The following is a 25,907-nucleotide window of genomic DNA, read 5'->3' as shown; positions in this document are numbered from 1 at the left end:
AAAAGGAAAGGAAATTAAAGGAAAGAAAAGGACAAAGGGAAAGGAAGGGAAAGGAAAAAGGGAAAGGAAAGAGGAAAGGAAAAAGGAAAGAAAAGAAAAGAGGAAAGGAAAAAGGAAAGGAAAAGAAAGGGAAGGGAAAAGGAAATTAAAGGAAAGAAAAGGACAAAGGGAAGGGAAGCATGTTGGGGCAGTAGCTGGACAAGATGGACTCAGCCTTCCAAGGTCAGTAAAATAAGGACTTGGATGGTTGGGGGAAGACGCTGACTCTGTGAACCTCTTAGAGAGGGCTGTAAAGTGGTATATAAGTCCAAGTGCATGTCACTCAACCCATGATGTGTCTCCCACATCATCCAAATGCCTCCGTGTCATGTCCCTCTGCACATTAAGAAGGCTGCAGCTGTGAAAAGAAGGCAGCACAAAGCTACGCCACCTTTTTCAGCCCGTGCCAAGCACAAACAACACAAAAGAGCCACTTCCCCATCATTCGCCTCATTAAAGCAGCCTGAGTCAGGCTGAGTCATTACCAAGCCCATTTGCACAACTCTTTCACAACATTTCTTCAAAGTGGTGATGCCCGAGGCCTGGAGCAAACATGGAAACCAGTTCATTGTTTACTAGCTGGTTTTGAAGCCTGATTAATTCAAAGGACCAGGGGAGACATAATATCAGTCTTCCAGTATCTCAGGGGTTGCCACAAAGAAGACTTGGGAGTCAAGCTATTATCTAAAGCAAACGCGAAGGGAAGGAAGGAAGGAAGGAAGGAAGGAAGGAAAGAAAGAAAGAAAGAAAGAAAGAAAGAAAGAAAGAAAGAAAAGGACCAGGGGAATCATGAAGAGGGAGTCAAGCTATTCTCCAAAACAAAAACAAAAGAGAAAGAAAGAAAGAAAGAAAGAAAGAAAGAAAGAAAGAAAGAAAGGGACCAGGGGAATCATGACTGTAGTCTTCCAATATCTCAGGGGTTGCCACAAAGAAGGAGTCAGGCTATTCTCCAAAGTACCTGAGGGTACAACAAGAAGCAATGGGTGGAAACTAAACAAGGAGAGAAGCAACTTAGAACTAAGGAGAAATTTCCTGACAGTGAAAACATTTAACCAGTGGAACTACTTGCCTCCAGAAGTTGTGAATGCTCCAACACTGGAAGTTTTTAAGACGATGTTGGATAACCATCTGTCTGAAGTAGTGTTTGATTTCCTGCCTAAGCAGAGGGTTGGACTAGAAGACCCCCAGGGTCCCTACCAAATCTGATGATAAAATAATATTTTCTCAAGATCAAAAGCAACATGAGAAAATATTATTTTACTGAAAGAGTAGTAGATCCTTGGAACAAACCTCCCTGGGATAAACATAGATCCATCCTAAGACAAAATGCAGGAAATAGTACAAGGGCAGACTAGATGGACCATGAGGTCTTTTTCTGCCGTCAATCTTCTATGTTTCTATGATGATGAAGATGATGATGATTATTGTTGTTGTTGTTGTTAAATTGGTCAAGAAACCAACACAAAGCCAATGAGAGAACATCTGTTTTGATGGGAGATAAATTAGGAGTCAACAGTTTGCAGCGGCAGCCCAAAAGGGCAACGTAATCCTAAATTGCATTAACAGAGGGATACAATCTAGATCAAGTGAGGTACTGATCCCACTATTAAGCCTTAGTAGAGCCACAGCTGGAGTATTGCATCCAGTTATGGTCACCAGACTATAAAAAAAGAGGTTGAGACTCTAGAAAAAGTGCAGAGAAGAGCAACAAAGAGGATTAGAGGATAAATGGAGGCTAAAAACTACGATGAACGGTTGCAGGAACTGGGTATGGCTGGTCTAGGGAAGAGAAGGACCTGGGGAGACAGGAGAGCAGGGTTTCAAATATTTGAGGGGCTGCCACAGAGAGGAGGGGGTTAGGCTATTTTCCAAAGCCCCTGAAGGCCAGACAAGGAAGAATGGATGGAAACAGAACAAGGAGAGATTCAACCTGGAAATAAGGAGAGCGGTCAACCCATGGAACAGAAGCTGCCTTCGGAAGTTGTGGGAGTTTCATCACTGGATGCTTTCAAGAAGAGATTGGACTACCATCAGTCAGAAAGGGTGTAGGGTCTCCTGACTGAGTGGGGGGTGGACTAGATCAGTGTTTTTCAACCGGTGTGCCGTGAAGCTCAGCTTCCGAGACCGGAAGCTGAGCTTTATTCTTCGCGCCCAGCTGGATCTTCCCTGGCGGGGGCGGCAACAAATGTCCTTTGGGGCCCGGCAGGAGGGCACTGGCAGTGGGAACGGGAGGCTGCCGGCTGCAGCGGCCCCGGGAAGTCGCCGGGTGATGGCGGCGGCAAGCAAGGAGCCACCGGCAGCGCCCTGCCCAGCTGGAGCTTCCCCACGGAGGCAGCAAGAATTGTCCTTTCAGGCCCGGCGGGACAGCAATGGCAGTGGGAACGGGAGGATGCCGGCTGCAGCGGCCCCGGGCAGTCACCAGGGGATGGCGACGGCGAGAGGGAGCTCCAAGGTGGAGGCACCGACGGTGGTGGATGTGCTGCTGGACACTGTACATGCTGGCGCTGCGGGGCTGGCACTGGCTCGCTGACTGACAGCATGTACGGCGTCCAGCAGCACGTCCAACCGCCACCGTCGGTGCCTCCACCTTGGATCTCCCTCTCGCCGCCGCCATCCCCCGGTGACTGCCCGGGGCTGCTGCAGCCAGCAGCCTCCCGTTCCTGCTGCCGTTGCCCTCCCGCCGGGCTCCAAAGGACAAGCAGCACGTCCAGCTGCCGCCGTCAGGGCTCCTGCTCACATTCAACCGCTCTGCCGCCACCCCTGGCTACTGCCCGATACCGCTGTTGCTGGTGTGGTGTAATGAGAGAAAGAGAGAAAAAGAAAGAGAGATAGCAAGAGAGCCAGAGAGAGAGCCAGAGAGAGAGAAAGAGAGATAGCAAGAGAGAGAGAGAGAAAGAGAGATAGAGAAAGAGATAGCAAGAGACAGAGAGAGAGAAAGATAGCAAGAGAGACAGAGAGAGAGAGAGAAAGAAAGAGAGATAGCAAGAGAGACACACAGAGAGAGAGAAAGAGAGAGAGAGCAAGAGAGGGGGGAAGGAGGGAGAGAGAAAGACATAGTGGGAGGGAAGGAGGGAGACAGAAAGAGAGGAAGGAAGGAAGGAAGAGAGAAAGAAAGAGGGATGGAGAGAGAAAGAAAGGAAGAGAGAGAAAGAGCCCCCCCCCCGCTCAATGTTCCCCAGGATTTTGAAAATATGAAAAATGTGCCGCGGCTCAAAAAAGGTTGGGAAACACTGGACTAGATGACCTAGAAGGTCCCTTCCAACTCTCTTAATCTGTACATTTTATTGTCGCTTGAAAGTGGGTCAGTGATAAATGTTAAAAGTTGCTTGAAGGCGGGTAAGTGATACATTTGATTTATTTAAAGTTCAAAATCAAAGCAACAATTCAACGATGCCAAGAATTCCCTTGCAAAGAGGCAAGATTTGCCCTCTGAAGTCACAGGGGTCACCCAAGAGTTTGATCCAGAGCAAGAATGCCTTCACCTGGAGAGAGAGAAAAAAAAGGAAAAGTATTTATTTATTATTTATGTATTAGTTAAATTTCTAAGCCGCCCAATTCCTTGCAGACTGGGCAGTGAGTATCAAAACTGTATTCACAGTCACTCATGCCCTCATCACCTCGAGATTCGACTACTGTAACGCTCTCTACATGGGGCTACCTTTGAAGAGTGTTCGGAAACTTCAGATCGTGCAGAATGCAGCTGCGAGAGCAGTCATGGGCTTCTCTAAATATGCTCATGTTACACCATCACTCCGCAGTCTGCATTGGCTGCCAATCAATTTCCGGTCACAATTCAAAGTGTTGGTTATGACCTTTAAAGCCCTTCATGGCACTGGACCAGAATATCTCCGAGACCGCCTTCTGCCGCACGAATCCCAGTGACCGGTTATGTCCCACAGAGTGGGCCTTCTCCGGGTCCCGTCAACTAAACAATGTCGGTTGGCGGGCCCCAGGGGAAGAGCCTTCTCTGTGGCGGCCCCGACCCTCTGGAACCAACTCCCCCCAGAGATTAGAACTGACCCTACCCTCCTTGCCTTTCGCAAACTCCTCAAAACCCACCTTTGTCATCAGGCATGGGGGAACTGAGATATCTCCCCCGGGCGTATACAATTTATGCATGGTATGTTTGTAGGTATGTCTGCTTAAAAATGGGTTTTTTAAACTATTTTAAATTTTAAATTGTAAATTATTAGATTTGTCAGGAACTGTTTTTATTGTGTTGTGAGCCGCCCCGAGTCTACAGAGAGGGGTGGCATACAAATCTAATAAATAAATAAATAAATAATAAATAAATAAATAAATAAATATTTTTTAAAAAATAAAAAACAATTCTGATTGCTAGCTATAAAATAAAACAAAGGAACAAAAACAATTGATTCCTGGGTGCTCAGATAGGAAATACAGCCAGTGCAGCAACTGGTTGATTCAGAGCCAGGGCTTTTATTTTGGGCCCTAGCCAAATAAAGTAATTAAAGCGATTTATAAGGGCTGCCCAACTCATACTGTGCTGGGCAGAAAACAGGAAATTAAAACCCACAGCGAGGAAAGCAGCACAATTAGTAGCAATGACATTTCGACCACAAATCTTTCAATCTACCTTGAAGCGGAGAGTCAAACAGTAATTTGATTTTGCAGTCGAGGAAAGATGACAAGGGACAAAAATAGGGATGCAGCCTCACCCCACCCCCCCACCCTAGAGACTGGAGACCCCCCCCCACCCTAGAGACTCTGTAAATCTCAGGTAAGGCCACACCTGAAAAACTGCATTGAGTGTTACTGCATTATTTTAAAAAACGTTGAGATTTGGGGGTGAAAGTGCAGAGAAGAGCAACAAAGATGATTAGGGGACTGGAGGCTAAAACATAGGAAGAAGTATTGCAGGAACTGGGCCTGGCTAGTTTAATGAAGAGAAGGACCAGGGGAGACAGGATAGCAGCCTTCCAATATCTCAGGGGTTGCCACACAGAAGAGAGAGTCAAGCTATTCTCCTGAGGGTAGAACAAGAAGCAATGGGTGGAAACTAAACAAGGAGGGAGGCAACCTGGAATTAAGGAGAATTAACCAGTGGAACAGCTTGCCATCAGAGGTTGTGGCTGCTCCATCACTGGAGGCTTTTGAGAAGAGACTGGACAGCCATTTTTCTGGACTGGTACAAGGTCACATATACAAGACCTCCAAGTTCTCTTCCAACTCCCTTCTACTATCCTTCCTTCCTTCCTTCCTCCTCATCTTCCCCCCTTCCTCTTCCTTCCTTCTTATCTTCCCCCCTTCCTCTTCCTTCCTTCCCATCTTTCTCCCTCCTTTCCTCTTTTCTCCTTCCTTCCTCCTCATCTTCCCCCCTTCCCCTTCCTTCCTTCCTTTCTTCCTTCTCATCTTTCTCCCTCCTTTCCTTTTTCTTTCCTTCCTCCTCATCTTCCCCCCTTCCTCTTCCTTCCTTCTTATCTTCCTTCCTATCTTCCTCCCTTCTTTCTTTCCTTCCTTCCTTCTCATCTTTCTCCTTCCCTTCCTCTTTTTTTCTTCCTTCCTCCTCATCTTCCCCCTTCCTCTTCCTTCCTTCCTATCTTCCTCCCGCCCTTCCCCTTCCTTCCTTTCTTCTCATCTTCCTCCCTCCCTTTCTCTTTTTTCCTTCCTTCCTTCTCATCTTCCCCCCTTCCTCTTCCTTCCTTCTTATCTTCCTTTCTATCTTCCTCCCTCCCTGCCTCCCCTTCCCCTTCCCCTTCCCCTTTTCCTTCCTTCCTTCTCATTTTTCTCCTTCCCATCCTCTTTTTTCCTTCCTTCCTTCTCATCTTCCCCCTTCCTCTTCCTTCAGTCCTTCCGTCCTTCCATCCATCCATCCTTCCGTTCTTGTTTCTCCATTATAAATCCTTCCATTCCCCACTATACGGTCAGAGCTGAAAAAACTTCTTGGCTATCTATTTTTCTGAGAAAGACATGAATGAGAAGTGATATCAGAAATACTTACAGGGCGGTGTGGCTTGGAGAATCGGTTTTCTTGAAACACTACCGCAAAAAGTGAAGAAAGGAAGAGAAGAGGGAAGGGAAGGGAAAGAGAAATATTTATTTATTTTATTTTATTTGTATTTCACCCATCTCCCTGGGGACTCTGGGTGGCTCACGACCAAAATTAAAACATACAAGTAATATTAAAATCTCTACAAAACAATTTAAAACCAACTTAAAACCAACAGTTAGAAACCATGCATGCCATTTGTGGCCGGATCTCAATGGTACCATGTAGTATTCCTTGTGTAGGTCAAAGGTCATACGGTTGGGCAAGCCCAGATATGACACAAAGCCACATATGGATGCTCAGTTCACATCATGTTGTTAGCATAAGTTAGCATGTTTTTGTGGGGTTTTGGCTCAGGCCTTTCAATCATGGAGTTCTGGGTAGGCCTGGAGAGTTCAAGCCTGGAGAAATTTCCTGACAGTTAAAACAATTAACCAGTGGAACTACTTGCCTCCAGAAGTTGTGAATGCCTCAACACTGGAAGTTTTTAAGATGTTGGATAACCATCTGACTAAAGTAGTGTAGGCTTTCCTGCCTAGGCAGGGGGTTGAACTAGACCTCCAAGGTCCCTTACAACTCTGTTGTTGTTGTTGTTGTTGTTGTTGAATATATTGAAACGGATGTCCACGTGCCACCTCTATGTTGGTTGAGGCAGGCAGGATTCCCTTGAGTACCGTTTGTTGGGGGATCAAGGGAAAGGGAGGGTCTTGCCTTCTCTTTCTGCTCAGGATCCCCATGGACAATTGGGGGGTCACTGTGGGACACAGAATGGTGGACTCGATGGGCTTGGGCCCGATTCAGCAGGGATGTCAACCCCCAGAATTGGTATACTATTGGTATACTAATAACAAAAGATTTAAGTGCCAAAGCCCACTGCAACAATATAGCCAAGAAGGCTTCAAGAGTTGTAAACCTAATCCTACGTAGCTTCTGCTCTGGCAATCTCACACTACTTACCAGAGCTTACAAAACTTTCGCCAGACCCATCCTCGAATACAGCTCATCTGTTTGGAACCCATATCGCATCTCAGACATCAACACCCTTGAAAATGTCCAAAGATACTTCACCAGAAGAGCCCTTCACTCCTCCACTCGAAACAGAAGACCCTACGAGACTAGACTTTCAATCCTGGGCCTAGAAAGTTTAGAACTAAGACGCCTTAAACAAGATCTAAGTATTGCCCACAAGATCATATGCTGCAAAGTCCTGCCTGTCGGCGACTACTTCAGCTTCAACCACAACAACACAAGAGCACACAACAGATTTAAACTTAACATTAACCGCTCCAAACTTGACTGTAAAAAATATGACTTCAGTAACCGAGTTGTCGAAGCGTGGAACTCATTACCGGACTTCATAGTGTCATCCCCAAACCCCCAACACTTTACCCTTAGATTATCTACGGTTGACCTATCCAGATTCCTAAGAGGTCAGTAAGGGGCGAGTACAAGTGCACTAGAGTGCCTTCCGTCCCCTGTCCTATTGCTCTCCTATATCTCCTATACCTTTCTTCTATTCCTATATCTCTTCTTCTATTCTTTCATTGATATGTTCTATTACTATATCTTCTATTCTTTCTTAAATATATTTTACTATGAGTATCTTCTCTACAACCTTCATCATGTATTTTACTATGTGTATATAGATATATACCCACTAAAGCCCCTATTGTGTATTGGACAAAATAAATAAATAAATAAAAATAAATACTAAAAATAAAATTCCTCAGCAAGCCGTTGCTGGCTGAGAAATTCTGGGCATTGAAGTCCACAAGTCTTAAAGTTCCCAAAGTCGGAGACCCCTGGACTATTTATTTATTTATTTTATTTACCGTATTCATTTGTCCAATACACAAAAACGTAGGAAGAAAAATAGACATGTGATAATATAAAAGAGGGTAAAGTGAACTTAGAGGAGAGGATATATGAAAGGAAGAGAATATATATGATATATGAGATAAAGGAGAGACAATTGGACAGGGGACGAAAGGCACACCAGTGCACTTATGTACGCCCCTTACTGGCCTCTTAGGAACCTGGAGAGGTCAATCGTGGAGAGACTAAGGGAGAAGTGTTGGGGGTTAGGGGTTGACACAATTGAGTCCGGTAGTGAGTTCCACGCTTCGATAACTCGATTGTTGAAATCATATTTTTTACAGTCAAGTTTGGAGCGGTTCGTATTAAGTTTGAATCTGTTGCGTGCTCTTGTGTTGTTGCGGTTGAAGCTGAAGTAGTCATTGACCGGTAGGACGTTGCAGCATATGATCTTGTGGGTAATACTTAAATTGTGTTTTAGGCGCTGTAGTTCGAGGCTTTCAAGGCCCAGGATAGTGAGTCTATTTTCGTAGGGTATTCTGTTTCGAGTGGAGGAGTGAAGGGCTCTTCTGGTGAAGTATCTTTGGACGTTTTCGAGGGTGTTGATGTCTGAGATGTGGTATGGGTTCCAGACAGATGAGCAGTAGTCTAGGATGGGTCTGGCAAAAGTTTTGTAGGCTCTTGTGAGTAGAGCCTAAATTCTTGTGTTTAGACATGAGCAATAAATCAGCTTATCTGCAACTGAACCGGGTTAAGGATTCGTGTGGCCCTGATTCTTTGCATCTGGGAGATGTTCCCGAATGGGTCAGAGCATCCTAGGGCCTTCCTACCTGTATGATCTTCTTCCACCGAACGGCAACACCGAAGAGAGCAATGAGTGACAGGACCACCCCGGCAGCGATGACAGCTTCGGTGGGGAAAGGAAGTCTTCTCTCTGCGGGCGGAAGGAAGACCTGTTTTCTTAAAGACAACCGACAGTTGCCAACATCTGCCTTTTGACCTACGACCAGTGAAGGGCTACCAGAATTTTCACTACCACACTATGGGCATGGCCAATTTTCTTTCAACATCTTTCAGTGCAAATTGAGTGTTTTGGGGTGGAGCTCCATTTTTGCTACATCACTGCACCACCACCCCAGTCCGGGCAATAGCCCACCCCTGCCTACGACCATCCTTGAGCCTGCAGTTAGGTTTTGTAAGTCATGCAGGTTGTTAGCTTAGTCACCACACGATTTTATGACCTTTTCATTTATTATTTATTTATTAGTTAGATTTCTATGCCACCCTTCTCCGCAGACTAATTCCATTCCATTCCTATTCTATTTCTATTCCTATTCTATTCTTCATTCCATATTCTATTCCATTCCATATTCTATTTTTATATTATTATTATTATTATTATTATTATTATTATTATTAATAATAATAATTAGATTTGTATGCCGCCCCTTTCCGTAGACTCGGGGCGGCTCACAACACAATAAAACAATTCATGACAAATCTAATAATTTACAATTTAAAATTTAAAATAGTTAAGAAACCCCATTTTAAGCAGACATACCTACAAACAGACAATACATGAATTATATAGGCCCGGGGGAGATATCTCAATTCCCCCATGCCTGACGACAAAGGTGGGTTTTGAGGAGTTTACGAAAGGCAAGGAGGGTAGGGGCAGTTCTAATCTCTGGGGGGAGCTGGTTCCAGAGAGTCGGGGCCGCCACAGAGAAGGCTCTTGCCCTGGGGCCCGCCAACCCACATTGTTTAGTTGATGGGACCCAGAGAAGGCCCACTCTGTGGGACCTAATCGGTCCCTGGGATTTGTGCAGCAGAAGGCGGTCTCAGAGATATTATTCCTATTTTATTCTTCATTCCATATTCCATTCCATTCTTATTTCTATTTCTATTCTATCTACTCTTCTATTTCTACTAGTTTTTTCTCATCATTCCTAACACCCATTTCCTCCCACGTAGGACTGTAGAACTGTAACTTGTTGCTTGTATCTTTAAGATATTAATTATTAATATTGTTTCTTCATTGCTTATTTGACCCCTATGACAATCATTAAGTGTTGTACCTCCCATAATTCTTGACAAATCTATATCTTCTTCTATGTCCCGTCGACTAAACAATGTCGTCTGGCGGGCCCCAGGGGAAGAGCCTTCTCTGTGGTGGCCCCGACTCTCTGGAACCAGTCTACCCCCGGAGATTAGAACTGCCCCCATCCTCCTTGCCTTTCACAAACTCCTTAAAACTCACCTCTGCCATCAGGCATGGGGGAATTGAGGCATTCCCCCCCCTTCCCCGGGCCTATACAATTTATGTATGGTATGTCTGTGTGTATGTCTGGTTTAATAATGGGGTTTTTAAATTTTTTAAATTTATTAGATTTGTTGTGAATTGTTTTGTTATATGTTGTGAGCCGCCCCGAGTCTACGGAGAGGGGCAGCATACAAATCTAATAAGTAAGTAAGTAAGTAAGTAAAGTAAGTAAAGTAAGTAAGTAAGTAAAGTAAGTAAGTAAGTAAGTAAGTAAGTAAGTAAGTAAGTAAGTAAGTAAGTAAGTAAATAAATAAATAAATAAACAAACAAACAAACAAACAAACAAACAAACACTGAGAGCATCTGCACCAAGACAAATTCCTGGTGTATCCAATCACACTTGGCCAATAAAGAATTCTGTTCCATTCCATTCCATTCTATTCTATTCCATTTATTCCATTCCATTCTTATGTAAAATAGTACAGGTGGGAAACAACTTAATAGATAGAAATACCTTCGATGACCAGGTGGAAATCCTTACGGCTCATTCCAACCGCAGAGTGAGCCTCGCAGGTATACATCCCTCCGTCCAAGGGTTGCAGTTTCTTGATGATTAGCTGATAGAGCTCGCTGGTTTGGGAAGTCCAGTAGCGGGGGTCCTCCAGGCTCAGGGTTTCGTTGTCCTTCAACCAGGCAAGTTGGGCGGGAGGGTTGGCTTTGATGCGGCAATCAAGAGTCACGTCCCACTCGGCGGGAATGGCCGGAGGGTCCTCCCCGGTTAGGATGGGGGGGTCTGCGGAGCGCCAGCAAAGGGGTCAGCGGAGGACAGCCTCAGCGTGGGCACAGATAGCAAATAGATAATCAATATTATCATTTTTCCTGGCGCTGGGTTCCAAAGGGGAAAACAATTAGAAAGGCTAACCTGGTGTTTTTTCCAATCTTGGGCACTTTAAGATGGGTGGACTTTGGTTCTCAGAATTCCCCAGCAAGCGTTGCTGGCTGGGGAATTCTGGAAGCCAAACACCACTGGTTTAAAGGGCCCAAGGTTGGAAAAAAACACTTTTCGAATGTTAATTGGAAGTGGTGTAAACATACACACTTAAAACTTATGGACCTCAGGGACCGCCTTCTGCTGCACGAATCCCAGCAACCGGTTAGGTCCCACAGAGTGGGTCTTCTCCGGGTCCCGTCAACCAAACAATGTCACTTGGCGGGGCCCAGGGGAAGAGCCTTCTCTGTGGCGGCCCCGGCCCTCTGGAACCAACTCCCCCCAGAGATTAGAATTGCCCCCACCGTCCTTGCCTTTCGTAAGCTGCTTAAAACCCACCTCTGCCACCAGGCATGGTGGAACTGAGATACATTTTCCCCCTAGGCCTCTACAATTTTATGCATGGTATGTCTGTATGATTGGTTTTTATAATAATGGGTTTTTAACTGTTTTTAGTATTGGATTATTGTTATGTGCTATTTTATTACTGTTGTTAGCTGCCCCAAGTCTGCGGAGAGGGGCGGCATACAAATCCAATAAATGAATGAATGAATGAATGAATGAATGAATGAATGAATGAATGAATAAATAAATAAATAAAATGTATTATTAAAAGGAAGAGGAGAAAGCAGTGATAGGCTCCTATGGGTACGGTCAGGTACGCAGAACCGGTAGAAAAAGTTTTAATTTTCCCCCTTTTTCCCCTTCTGGACTCTGGGTGTGTTTTTTCTATCGCAGTAAATGAAGTTGAATGTGTATAATTTTAGAAGAGCTGTGTTTGTGTTTGTGTGTGTGTGTACATACACATACAGTTTATGTAGTGTACAATGTATATTTTTGTGTGTCTGTGTGTAATATGTATGTGCACATATGGCATACATACATAGAATTAAATAGTATATTTTGAATGTTCAGTAATAGCAAACAGAGAGGGAAATCATACATACATAGAATTAAATAGTATATTTTGAATGTTCAGTAATAGTAAACAGAGAGGGAAATCATACATACATAGAATTAAATAGTATATTTTGAATGTTCAGTAATAGTAAACAGAGAGGGAAATCATACATACATAGAATTAAATAGTATATTTTGAATGTTCAGTAATAGTAAACAGAAGGAAATCATACATACATAGAATTAAATAGTATATTTTGAATGTTCAGTAATAGTAAACAGAGAGGGAAATCATACATACATAGAATTAAATAGTATATTTTGAATGTTCAGTAATAGCAAACAGAAGGAAATCATACATACATAGAATTAAATAGTATATTTTGAATGTTCAGTAATAGTAAACAGAGAGGGAAATCATACATACATAGAATTAAATAGTATATTTTGAATGTTCAGTAATAGTAAACAGAGAGGGAAATCATACATACATAGAATTAAATAGTATATTTTGAATGTTCAGTAATAGTAAACAGAGAGGGAAATCATACATACATAGAATTAAATAGTATATTTTGAATGTTCAGTAATAGCAAACAGAGAGGGAAATCATACATACATAGAATTAAATAGTATATTTTGAATGTTCAGTAATAGCAAACAGAGAGGGAAATCATACATACATAGAATTAAATAGTATATTTTGAATGTTCAGTAATAGTAAACAGAGAAGGAAATCATACATACATAGAATTAAATAGTATATTTTGAATGTTCAGTAATAGCAAACAGAGAGGGAAATCATACATACATAGAATTAAATAGTATATTTTGAATGTTCAGTAATAGCAAACAGAGAGGGAAATCATACATACATAGAATTAAATAGTATATTTTGAATGTTCAGTAATAGTAAACAGAGAAGGAAATCATACATACATAGAATTAAATAGTATATTTTGAATGTTCAGTAATAGTAAACAGAGAGGGGAATTGTCTCTCTTTGAGCCGAGGGGAGGCCAGGCACCCTAACCCAAACCCTTGACGTGAGTGACATCAAGTTGGCCATCTTTAAGCCAGTCACATGACTTTTAAGCCATCCCCAGTCACATGATTGTCAAGCCACTCACATTGATCACATGGCTGGAAAGCCATACTCACAAAATAAGCCACACCCACAGTGTGGTAGCAAAATAATTGCAGCCTTTCACTAGAGAAAAAGTCTGATGAATTTATGATATGAATTGATGATTATTACTTGGTTGAGAGTTAATTTGGTTTGGAGTTAAATTTAAAATCTGGAATTGGTAAATATATACTGCTTTGCAAAGAGAAAGTTGGAAAAGTTTCACACTTGTTTGTTTTCATTTGTTATTTTTAGTTCCTAATAATAAAGATCATATAGATGCACTTCTATTTGTTGTATCCTGAAATGGCTACCTTGTAACGCTGTAAATAGTTTGTTCCTCTTTTCCAGCGCTGTCTGAGCCCAAGCAGGAAGTCGCTCCTGATTGGCTCAGACGCGGCCGGCTCTCGCTTTGGCGGGAACCGCAAAAGTATAAAAGAAGCGGTTTCTCCCTGCAGAGCCAGTCGGTACTCGCTGAATTGTCACTTTACCTTGCTGAGCTGTCACTTGTTCTCTGAGCTGAATAAAAGTACCGATTGCTCAAAACCCTGTCTCTGGGTCTACTTCACTGGCGACGAACGAACGGAAGAACTTCGCGTGCAACATGGACAAAATCCAGATCGGCCAGGCTCCAGAACTTTTCGATGCCGAGAAAATGACTTGGGACGAGTACATGGCCACCTTCGAGATATTCCTCGAGGCGGCGGGAATGCAGGACGCCGGAGCCGATCGCAGACGGGCTATTTTTCTAAACTACTGCGGCGCAGAGATCCGTAGACTTGCCCAAACTCTCACCGAACCAGAACAAGCAAGAGCCACAGCGTGGGACGTCCTTCAACAGAAACTAGCGAGCCATTTTAAACCAACCAGACCAGCCGTGGTTTACCGGCATCAATTTCACATGATGGCTCAGAGAGAAACCGAGTCGATAAGCCAATTCACAACGCGGCTTCGAACGGTACTCGCTCAATGCAAGTTTCAAGATCCGGAAGCTCGCCTCACCGACGCCTTGATTTTCGGCATGAAGAACCACACAGTGAGAAGTAAACTCCTCACCGAAGATGAGCCGACTCTACAAACCGTAATCAAGTTAGCGCAAACCGCGGAAGCAGCCGACGCAGCGGCAAGAGAATTAAAAGAGCACGGAAGGCGAGAAACCATTGCCAAAATCGACGCCGAGTCTCCCAGCGCCATGGAAACAGACGTCCGCGGCCAGCTAACTAGCAACGGGGACGACTGCCTCCTCCTGCAAGACCAACCGAGACACCCTAGAGCTACTCATCCAGCCCCCTGCGCGGGCTGCCGGGGAAATCACCAGCGCCATCGATGCCCGTTCCGCGACACCACTTGCCGCCGTTGCAACCGGAGAGGCCACATCGCCATCGCATGCAGGGCAACGGCACCAGAAGAAACTTTTGCCACACAACAATACCAGCGACCCCAAAACCACCCCCCCCAATCGCGAGAAAGGAGACCGTTCCGCAACTCGGGTCAAAGGAATTACCCCACCGCTAACCGAGACTACAATAGAGGTAACTCTCAATATTCCGTGAATAACACGGCAACCAAAAAGGGGGCTAAAATTGTTATCTCGTTGTTGCTAAATAACCAGCCTTGCTCAATGGAGCTAGATACGGGTTCGAGATATACCATCATGCCCTGGGAAAAATTTAAGCTATATATGCCTAATGTGTCTGAGGCTGACCTAATTCAAACCTCTTTGGTGATCAGAGACTTCCAAGGGGGGGTAATCTCGGTCCTGGGAACTGCAAATGTACCTATTGTATTTAAGAATGTCAAATGTACCCTTCCCATGCTTATTGTGACGGGGGCCAAACACTCCCTGCTAGGGCTAGCATGGATGGAACCGTTGGGGATTGAAATTTCGGGTGTGTGTAATGTAAACTGTGATATTATGCCTAACTTTGTGAAAGAGTTCCCTGAAGTGTTCAGCCCCACCTTAGGATTGTATAAGGGAACCCCCATATCTTTCTCTATTGACCCCAAGGTCCCACCAGTTAGACTGAAACCTCGCAGGGTTCCCCTCCCGCTTCTCCCCAAGCTAGACTTACAGCTGGACAAACTCATTAGTCAAGGTATCTTGGTCCCTGTGGAACAGGGGCCATGGGAAACTCCCATAGTGACACCCCTGAAGCCAGATGGCTCCTTAAGAGTTTGCGCTGATTACAAATCAACCCTGAATAAGGCACTCCAACACCACCCCTACCCCATTCCGGTTGTGCAACAACTCTTACACTCCCTGGGGGAGGGGAAAAGGTTCGCAAAGATCGACCTGGCGCAGGCTTACCAGCAACTTCCGGTCGATGAACAAACAGCAAACGCTCAAACAATTGTAACGCACAGGGGGGCTTTCAAATGCACGAGGTTACAGTTTGGGGTGAGCATAGCCCCAGGGATATTCCAGAGCATCATGGAACGCCTATTGTCAGGGGTAAATGGGGCCATCCCATATTTTGATGACATCTTAATTGCAGGGGAAAACCAGGAACAAGTGAACAAAAGAATAAGGGAAGTACTTAAGAGGCTACAGGACAAAGGGTTACGAATCAAGCCTGATAAATGTGTCTGGGGAACTAACAGTATTGAATTCCTAGGATATAAAATAGATAAGGAAGGTATCCACCCCACAACTGAGAAGCTGAGAGCAATTAGAGAAGCCCCAGAGCCACGAGATAAGAGTGAGTTGCAAGCATTTTGGGCCTCCTTAATTTTTATTCCGTTTTTTTAAAGCAGAAGGCAACAGTAGCAGAGCCTCTCCATCGTTTACTCCAGAAGGAAGCCCGCTGGACATGGGGGAAAATTGAACGTGAAGCCTTTGCTCAAATAAAAAATTTACTAACTTCTAAAAGTGTAGTAGTCCAATATAGTGCCTCACTACCCATTAGGCTCACGTGCGACGCTTCGCCGTACGGCATAGGAGGAGTCCTAGCTCACGTTCTACCTAATCAGACAGAGGCCCCAATAGCATTTTTTTCAAGAACCATGACCAGCACGGAGAGAAATTATAGCCAGTTAGACAAGGAGGCTCTGGCATTAGTGGCAGGGGTAAAGAAGTTTCACAATTACATTTTTGGAAGAAATTTTGAGCTAGTCACTGACCACAAACCCCTACTAGGCCTGCTAGCCCCCAACAAGCCCACTCCACCTTTTATGTCTCCAAGACTAATCAGATGGGCCCTTTTCCTCTCTGGGTATCAGTATGAGCTCACCCACAAGGGGGGGAAGGAAATCAATCATGCAGACGGCCTCAGCAGATGCCCCATAGCAGACTTGGTAGAAGACCCTGTTCCAACCACAGACGTGCTAATGATAGAACTCGAGGAAAACCCACTAACCACAGCAAAAGAGGTAGCTGCACACACGCAGCAAGACCAAATCCTGAAACAAGTTGTGAACTGTGTTCTAAAGGGATGGCAAAATGATATTGTTAAACCTGAATTGTGTGATTTTAAGAACAAAAGGCTTGAATTGTCATATGTAAAAGGTTGTTTGCTGTGGGGGGATAGAGTGATCATCCCCAAACGCCTAAGGGAAAAGGTACTCAGAATGTTACACGTGGGCCATCCTGGGATTGTCAGGATGAAGAGCCTAGCAAGGGGGCATTTATGGTGGCCAGGGCTTGATGCTGATATTGAAAGTTGGGTTTCAAAGTGTGACCCGTGCCAAGAGTCTAGGCCCAATCCCCCCAAAACAACTCCGGCTGAGTGGGAACAGCCTGCTGGCCCTTGGTCTAGGATCCACATTGATTTTGCTGGCCCAGTGGGGTCTCAGTATTTCCTAATAGTGGTTGATGCTTTCTCCAAATGGTTGGAAATAATAGCAATGAACAACATAACCACAAGTGCCACTATCAAGGTATTGAGCAGACTGTTTGCATCCCATGGTTGCCCTGATCTATTGGTGTCTGACAATGGACCACAACTAACAGCCAGGCAATTCGAATTATTCCTAGATGGCCTGGGGGTCAGACATGCCCTCATCTCGCCTTACTCGCCCTGGGCTAACGGGTTGGCAGAACGTTACGTAAGGGTGGCAAAAGAGGCATTGCACAGGTCAGGCCCTGGAGATGTGCAACAGAACTTGGACCAATTCTTATTAACCCAGCACATTACCCCTAACTCGCACACACATGTAAGCCCTGCAGAGTTATTGATGGGGAGAAAGTTGAGGTCACCACTAGACAGGTTAAACCCAAGGTTCTGTTTGAATAATAACCAAATGTGCATAAAACCAGAAAGAGAAATGTATTTGGGTCAAAATGTATATGTAAAATGCTTTGATGGAAATGTAAACTGGATGAAGGGAATTATTGTTAAGCAAAATGCACCCAAGACTTATATTGTTAAACTGGAGGATGGTCGTTTGTGGAAACGACACATAGACCACATTCGGAAACGAACTGAAAACCAATTACAACAACCCGCTGACTCGGACTCTCCCCCCTCAACAGACTTTTATACATTGCCCGAACTAAGAAACACGCAGAGAGACTTATCGGGCCAGGGGGAACCATCCAGCGACGCCGAGCCATCCTCGTCCTCCGAGGCCTTCGTTGGGCCCGCCAGGCCTAGTCCGCCGCACCGGGAGAACAGCGGCGAGCCATCCTCCACAGTCAGTGGCGAAGGAGAAAATGGACTGCGCAGGTCAGCGCGAGAGTCTCGAAGGCCTCACCGATTGGACGACTTCGTCACGTGGCTTTCTTGATGGATGGGTCCAACTATGAGGGGAGGGGTGTTGTATCCTGAAATGGCTACCTTGTAACGCTGTAAATAGTTTGTTCCTCTTTTCCAGCGCTGTCTGAGCCCAAGCAGGAAGTCGCTCCTGATTGGCTCAGACGCGGCCGGCTCTCGCTTTGGCGGGAACCGCAAAAGTATAAAAGAAGCGGTTTCTCCCTGCAGAGCCAGTCGGTACTCGCTGAATTGTCACTTTACCTTGCTGAGCTGTCACTTGTTCTCTGAGCTGAATAAAAGTACCGATTGCTCAAAACCCTGTCTCTGGGTCTACTTCACTATTTCTACTAGTTTTTCTCATCATTCCTATCACCCTTTTCCTCCCACTTAGGACTGTATGACTGTAACTTGTTGCTTGTATCCTAAGATTTTTATTAATATTGATGGTTTCTTCATTGCTTATTTGACCCCTATGGCAATCCTTAAGTGTTGTACCACATGATTCTTGACCAATGTCTCTTTTTCTTTTATGTACACTGAGAGCATATGCACCAAGACAAATTCCTTGTGTGTCCAATCACATTTGGCCAATAACATTCTATTCTATTCTATTTTATTCTATTCAATTCTATTCTATTTTCTATTCCATTCTATTTTCTATTCTCCTATTCTATCCTATTTTCTGTTCTATTTTCTATTCTATTCTCTATTGTTATTCTCTATTGTTTTCTATTCTATTCTCTTTTCTATTTAAGTGTTGTACTACATGTTTCTTGACAAATCTATATATTATTTTATGTACGCTGAGAACATCTGCACCAAGACAAATTCCTTGTGTGTCCAATCACACTTGGCCAATAAAATTCTATTCTATTCTATTCTAAAGATCATATAAGTGTTTTTAGCTTTTTTTTTTAAATAGAAAAATGTATAAAGAGAAGAAAGAGACTTAACACTTGATGGGAGAGAAACATTGTTTATATTAAAAACAGAAAGGATTACTGTAATAATGGTGAAATATAATTAGAAGAGGATTGGTTTATCCAGATGACAAAATTAGAAACTTGACAGTGAAAAAAGAAGTGGATTGATAATGAATTTATGTTGATGAATTAAGGTGGTGGGGGGGGGGGTTGAGATGATATATGATTTACTATTACTACATTGCCTTTCACTGTAGGGAAAACAGATGGTATATTGTGCTGTATGGATATATGTGGAGAGAGAAAATTAAAAAAAATACTTTTCCACTCATAATCAATAATATTTTGAGGGGGGGGGAGAAGGAACATTTGGTTGGCAATTGGGTTGGGGAGAGAACCCAGCCTCCTATCCTATGGCAATCGGGACCCCCTCCCTCCCTCCTTGGACCCCACCCAGCCCTGCACAAAGGACAACAATCACAGCAGTATAAGTGTTGTATTTGTGCTTCTGTTGAGTGCAAAGGATATCAGAAGTTTTTTTTCTATTTGTTTCCCCCCTCCCTCTATTTCTTTCTTAATTTTCTTCCTTTGTTTTTCACTGTCGCATTTCCTTCCTCTCCTTCTTCCTTCCTCCCTATTTTTCTTTCCTTTCTTTCTTCCTTCTCCTTTTTCACTGTCTCCTTTTCCTTTCTTGCTTCTCCCTCCCCTATTTCCCCTTCCTTCTTCCACTTTTTCAATCTCTCCTGTCTCCCATTTCTTTCCTTCCTCCTTCCTTCCTTCTTTTCTTCCTTCCTTCTTGTCTCCTTTTTCTCCCTCTCTTTTTAAAATTCCTTTTCTGCTTTTTGTTCTACTAATTTCTGTTGGTAATTTCCCATTTCCTCCCTTCCTTCCTTCCCATCTTCCTGCCTCCGTCCCTTTTCTTCCTCCCTTCCTTCCTTCCTCCCCCTCCCTTTTCTCCTTCCTTCCTTCCCTCCTGTCTCCTTCTTCTCCCTCTCTCCTTTTCTTAAAATTCTTCTTCTGCTGTTTTGTTCTACCAGTTTCTGTTAGTAATTTCCCATTTCCTCCCTCCCTTCCTTCTTCCCTATCTTCTTTCGTCCTTCCTTCCTTCCTTCCCTCCATCATTCTGTTTCTTCCCTTTTCCTCCCACCCACCCTCTTTCTTTTTCCCCTTCCTGCTTTTTCCTGTTCTCCTTCGTACAACTTCCAATGCACATTTTTTATCTTTAAACACACTCCCCCCACCCCCCCAAACTCACAGGAGACGTTGAGCAGCACGGCCACCTGGACGGATCTGTCCCGGGCCAGCTGGCAGGTGAAGGAGACGCCGTGGTCCTCGGGGGTGACGGGGGAGATGCAGACGCTGCTGGCGTTGACTCGGTTTCCCTCCTGCAGGCTGACCTCTCCGTCTCCGCGCAGCCACACCAGCTCCTCCTCCTGGCTGTGGCCCTGCACGGCGCACCAGAGTGACCGGGTCAGGCCCACTTCAGTCGGGAGCACGTAGCCCCCACTGTGGCCATTGATGGCCAGCTCCAGGCCTGGGAGAGGGAGGGAGGGAGGGAGGGAGAGAGGAGGGGCTCAGGACAACGGGGTCGGCCGGAAGGGACCTTGAGAGGTCACCTAGTCCAACCCCCTGCCCAAGCAGGAAACCCCATTGCAGTGATGGCGAACCTTTTTTTCCTCGGGTGTCGAAAGTATGTGGACGTACGCTATTGTGCATGTGTGAGTGTTCATACCCACAATTCAATGGCTGGAGAGGGTGAAAACAGCTTCCCCTGCCCCCCCCCCCGGACGCCCTCTGGAGGCAAAATGGCCTGTTTTCCCAACTTCTGCTGGGCCCTGTAGGGTCGTGTTTCGCCCTCCCCAGGCTCTAAAGGTTTCCCTGGAGCTGGGAGAGGGTCCCCCCCCCGGAGGGTCTCTGGAAGCCAAACACGCCCTCCCAGAGCCTCCGTGAGAGCCAAAAATCAGCTGGCCGGCACACACATGCACATTGTGCAGAATAGAAACATAGAAACAGAAGTCTGACGGCAGAAAAAGACCTCATGGTCCATCTAGTCTGCCCTTATACTATTTTCTGTATTTTATCTTAGGATGGATGCAGCTGTGAGAGCAGTCATGGGCTTACCTAGGTATGCCCATGTTTCACCAACACTCCACAGTCTGCATTGGTTGCCGATCAATTTCCGGTCACAATTCAAAGTGTTGGTTATGACCTTTAAAGCCCTTCATGGCACTGGACCAGAATATCTCCGAGACCGCCTCCTGCCGCACGAATCCCAGCGACTGATTAGGTCCCACAGAGTTGGCCTTCTCCGGGTCCCGTCAACTAAACAATGTCGGTTGGCGGGACCCAGGGGAAGAGCCTTCTCTGTGGCGGCCCCGGCCCTCTGGAACCAACTCCCCCCGGAGATTAGAACTGCCCCTACTCTTCCTGCCTTCCGTAAACTCCTTAAAACCCACCTTTGTCGTCAGGCATCGGGGAACTGAGACATCTCCCCTGGGCATATACAATTTATGCATGGTATGTTTGTAAGTATGGTTGTTTAGAAAATGGGGTTTTTAAATATTTTAAACTATAATTTAGATTTGTCATGAATTGTTTTGTTTTGTTGTGAGCCGCCCCGAGTCTGCGGAGAGGGGCGGCATACAAATCTAAATAATACATAAATAAATTGGAGCTGAGCTACGGCAACGGCTTGCATACCAGCAGATATTGCTCCGTGTGCCATCTGTGGCCCCCGTGCCATAGGTTCGCCATCACTGCTCTAGACCTTTTCAGACAACTGACTGTCCAGACTCTTTGGAAAAGCCTCACGGGGCTAAGCATCCACAACTTCTGGTGGCAAGCTGTTCCACTGGTTAATAGTTCTCACTGTTGGGAAGTTTCTGCTTAATTCTAGAGGAGACAGGATAGCAGCCTTCCAGTATCTCAGGGGTTGCCACAAAGAAGAAGGAGTCAACCGTATCTCCAAAGCACCTGAGGGCAGGACAAGAAGCAATGGGTGGAAACTAAGCAAGGAGAGAAGCAACTTAGAACAAAGGAGAAATTTCCTGACAGTCAGAACAGTTAATCAGTGGAACAGAAGTTGCCTCCAGACGTTGTGAGTGCTCCAACACTGGAAGTTTTTAAGCAGACATTGGATAAACATCTGTCTGAAGTAGTGTAGGGTCTCCTGCCTAATATATAATAATATATATATATTATATATTATTCTCCGAGTCCTTGGAGAGGGGCGGCATACAAATCTAATAAATTATTAATATTAATATTATTGCTCTGTTATTATTATTATCATTATCATGGCCTGTGGGTTCTGCCTCCCAGGGCTAATTCCATCTGTCCGTCCATAACCCTGCGGGGGGAATTATTGACCCCCTCAGAGAGGGTCCACAACTTGGGCGTCCTCCTCGATCCCCAGCTCACATTAGAGAACCATCTTTCAGCTGTGGCGAGGGGGGAGTTTGCCCAGGTTTGCCTGGTACACCAGTTGCGACCCTACTTGGACCGGGACTCACTGCTCACAGTCACTCATGCCCTCATCACCTCGAGGCTCGACTACTGTAACGCTCTCTACATGGGGCTACCCTTGAAAAGTGTTCGGAAACTTCAGATCGTGCGGAATGCAGCTGTGAGAGCAACCATGGGCTTTCCCAAATATGCCCATGGGTTGCTGATCAATTTCTGGTCACAATTCAAAGTGTTGGTTATGACCTATAAAGCCCTTCATGGCATCGGACCAGAATATCTCCAGGACCGCCTTCTGCCACACGAATCCCAGCAACCGGTTAGGTCCCACAGAGTCGGCCTTCTCTGGGTCCCGTTGACTAAACAATGTCATTTGGCGGGACCCAGAGGAAGAGCCTTCTCTGTGGCGGCCCCGACCCTCTAGAACCAGCTCCCCCCGGAGATCAGAATTGCCCCCACCCTCCTTGCCTTTCGCAAGCTCCTTAAAACCCACCTCTGTCATCAGGCATGGGGGAATTGAAATTTTCCCTTCCCCCTAGGCTTATAGAATTTATACATGGTATGCTTGTATGTATGAGTGGTTCTTTAAATTGGGGTTTTTTAGATTATTTTTTAATATTAGATTTGTTACATTGTTTTCTTTATTGTTGGTAGCTGCCCCGAGTCTTCGGAGAGGGGCGGCATACAAATCTAATAAATAAACAAATAAATAAATTGCCAACTACAGGAACCAAGAGCCCCACTCAGGTGAGGACACAGGTGAACCTCCAAATGGCCTCAGGGACTCTTTAAAAAGGAGGCAAATGACCAGCGCTCTGCCAGGGGTATCAATCCTTCCCTTTCCCCACCATCCGGTCAGAAGCGAAGAAGCTTCTTTGCATGAGAAGGGAAACGACTCCCAAAGGGAAAAAATCAACGGACCCTAGTTGTCTCTGGCTGCATGCCCAGAATCCCAACTGGCCTGTTCGATTCAGGGCTCTGCTTACCTGTGATGACACCGGGCACAACGGCTACGACCAAGAGCAACGTTCGGTAAAAGACGCCTTCCATTTTCAACCGCCGAACCCGAGCTGGGAAAGAGACAAGAGGGTGAGGTGAGGGGGGGGGGGCTCGTAACGCTTCCATCCTGGATTTGAAGGGCCTCCCCAAAATCATCCCAGCTGCACCCCCTTCCACCGGTCCAATTTCCATTCCAGAAAATGACTCTATGGTCCATTGGAGTTGACTCGGAGCGCCTCCGAGTCCTCGGAGAGGGGCGGCATACAAATCTAATAAATTATTATCATTATTATCATTATAATCATTATTATCATTAATATAATTATAATCATTATTATCATTAATATCACTATCATTATTATCATTATTATCATTATTATCATTATTTATTATTATTATTATCATTATTATCATTAATATCATTAATATCATTATTATTATTTTGATTGATTGATTGATTGATTGATTGATTGATTTGTAGTCCGCCCTTCTCCTGAGACTCAGGGTGGCTTACAACATATTAATACATAACAATAAAAGAAATCGAAATTAGATAAAACATCACTATACCACCCCTTGACTTAAAACATATTACAGACAGCCCATCACATACAACTCTCTCATGGAAACACAGAAGACTGACCGCAGAAAAAGACCTCCTGGTCCATCTAGTCTGCCCTTATACTATTTCCTGTATTTTATCTTACAATGGATCTATGTTTATCCCAGGCATGTTTAAATTCAGTTACTGTGGATTTACCAACCACGTCTGCTGGAAGTTTGTTCCAAGGATCTACTAATCTTTCAGTAAAATAATATTTTATCACATTGCTTCTGATCTTTTCCCCAACTAACCTCAGATTGTGCCCCCTTGTTCTTGTGTTCACTTTCCTATTAAAAACACTTCCCTCCTGGACCTTATTTAACCCTTTAACCTATTTAAATGTTTCAATCATGTCCCCCCTTTTCCTTCTGTCCTCCAGACTATACAGATGGAGTTCATTAAGTCTTTCCTGATACGTTTTATGCTTAAGACCTTCCACCATTCTTGCAGCCCGTCTTTGGACCCATTCAGTTTTGTCAATATCTTTTTGTAGGTGAGGTCTCCAGAACTGGACACAGTATTCCAAATGGGGTCTCACCAGCCCTCTATACAGCGGGATCATAATCTCCCTCTTCCTGCTTGTTACACCTCTAGCTATGCAGCCAAGCATCCTACTTGCTTTCCCTACCGCCTGACTGCACAGTTCGACCATTTTGAGACTGTCAGAAATCATTACCCCTAAATCCTTCTCTTCTGAAGTTTTTGCTAACACAGAACTGCCAATACAATACTCAGATGGAGAATTCCTTTTCCCCGAGTGCATTATTTTACATTTGCAGACATTAAACTGCAGTTTCCATTGCAGAAAGTGATTCTGGAAGGAAGTTGGGCCGCTTATAAATCAAATAAATTAAATTAAATTTGCAGATAAACCTCCCCATCCTGCCGCTGTCTTCCGTGCCACCAATCCCAATTTTGGGGGTGGGGGTCTGGTCTCCCCTCCGGCACCCTCCACACTCCAAGGCTAACAAAGCAGACACTCACGTAAATGACCGACAACAGCCGTCCTCGGTCTCGGGGAGGGAAAAAAGGCAGTCGTGAAATCGCCCTGTTTTTATAGGCATCCCCGGTTGATGATTTTATGGCAGTGCGCGGAGAAGTGAGTCAGCCGTGTCCTGAGTTCTAGGTGTTGCTCCTTCAAGGACTTTCTGGTTAAATACTGGGTGCTTCCCCTGGGAAGAAACCTGGGGAGGATGGTTGTTACCCGTTTATGGGCCTGTCTGGGACAATGAATAACGAGCATCCCGCTGGGTTAGCGGTATTGACCTAGCGGGCGCAGCGAGGAACCTGTCAATAGGCTGAACTTTGTCACTCAAAGAGGACTAGAAACTTAAGAGGATGAGAGCCAAAGGGTCAATGATCTGACAAGGCTGTTCAAAAATCCGGAAAGAGGCCAAGATTTTGGCTGTTTTATTTATTTATTTTATTTATTTAGTGTTTTTAACAGGAAAGTGAAGACAAGAACAAGGGGGCACAATCTGAGGTTAGTTGGAGGAAAGATCAGAAGCAACATGAGGAAATATTATTTCACTGAAAGAGCAATAGATGCTTGTAACAAACTTCCAGAAGACATGGTTGGTAAATCCAAAGGAACTGAATGTAAACATGCCTGGGATAAACATAGATCCATCCTAAGATAAAATACAAGAAATAGTAGAAGGGCAGACTAGATGGACCAGGACGTCTTTTTTATTTATTTATTTATTTTATTTTATTTATTTATTTATTAATAGAGTTGAAAGGGACCGTTAGGTCATCGAGTCCATTGAGTTTTCTGCCATCAATCTTCTATGTTTCTAATGAGGAAGCCGGAATCGCTTAACAACCGTGTTGCTAATGCAATAACTGCAGAAAATTCACTTGAGAATAGGAGAAAACTCACTGAACAATTTACATGGCAACAATTGTGGATGGTTTAAGTCCAGGAATACCCCTTTACAAGGAAGCACCTGTAAACATAGTTCCCTCTAAGCTGAGCAGTGAGCAATCGCTCACTTAAAAATCATCATCAACTCAGAGTTTTCCAAACCTGCCCAGAAGCCGAGAGGGAAAGAGTGAGAGGGAAGGAAAGAGAGAGGAAGAGAGGA

At 44.7% G+C, this 25,907-nt stretch overlaps 1 protein-coding gene across 1 annotated transcript; it reads right to left on the bottom strand.

The window, feature by feature from the left end:
* Positions 1 to 3,310: 3,310 nt before the first annotated feature.
* Positions 3,311 to 24,990, bottom strand: TMIGD1 (transmembrane and immunoglobulin domain containing 1). The gene is made up of 7 exons (XM_070742853.1): positions 24,805 to 24,990; positions 23,204 to 23,287; positions 20,011 to 20,289; positions 10,642 to 10,920; positions 8,695 to 8,798; positions 6,002 to 6,039; positions 3,311 to 3,521 (listed from the first exon to the last, which is right to left on the bottom strand). Exons 2-7 carry the CDS (start codon positions 23,265 to 23,267, stop codon positions 3,518 to 3,520), a joined length of 768 nt encoding a protein of 255 aa, XP_070598954.1. The 5' UTR covers positions 23,268 to 23,287; positions 24,805 to 24,990; the 3' UTR covers positions 3,311 to 3,517.
* Positions 24,991 to 25,907: the final 917 nt, after the last annotated feature.

This window comes from Erythrolamprus reginae, chromosome 1, assembly GCF_031021105.1.
Source record: "Erythrolamprus reginae isolate rEryReg1 chromosome 1, rEryReg1.hap1, whole genome shotgun sequence".
NCBI lineage: Eukaryota > Metazoa > Chordata > Lepidosauria > Squamata > Dipsadidae > Erythrolamprus > Erythrolamprus reginae.
Note: the sequence above shows the minus strand (reverse complement) of the source record. Positions and strands in the feature narration are given on the sequence as shown.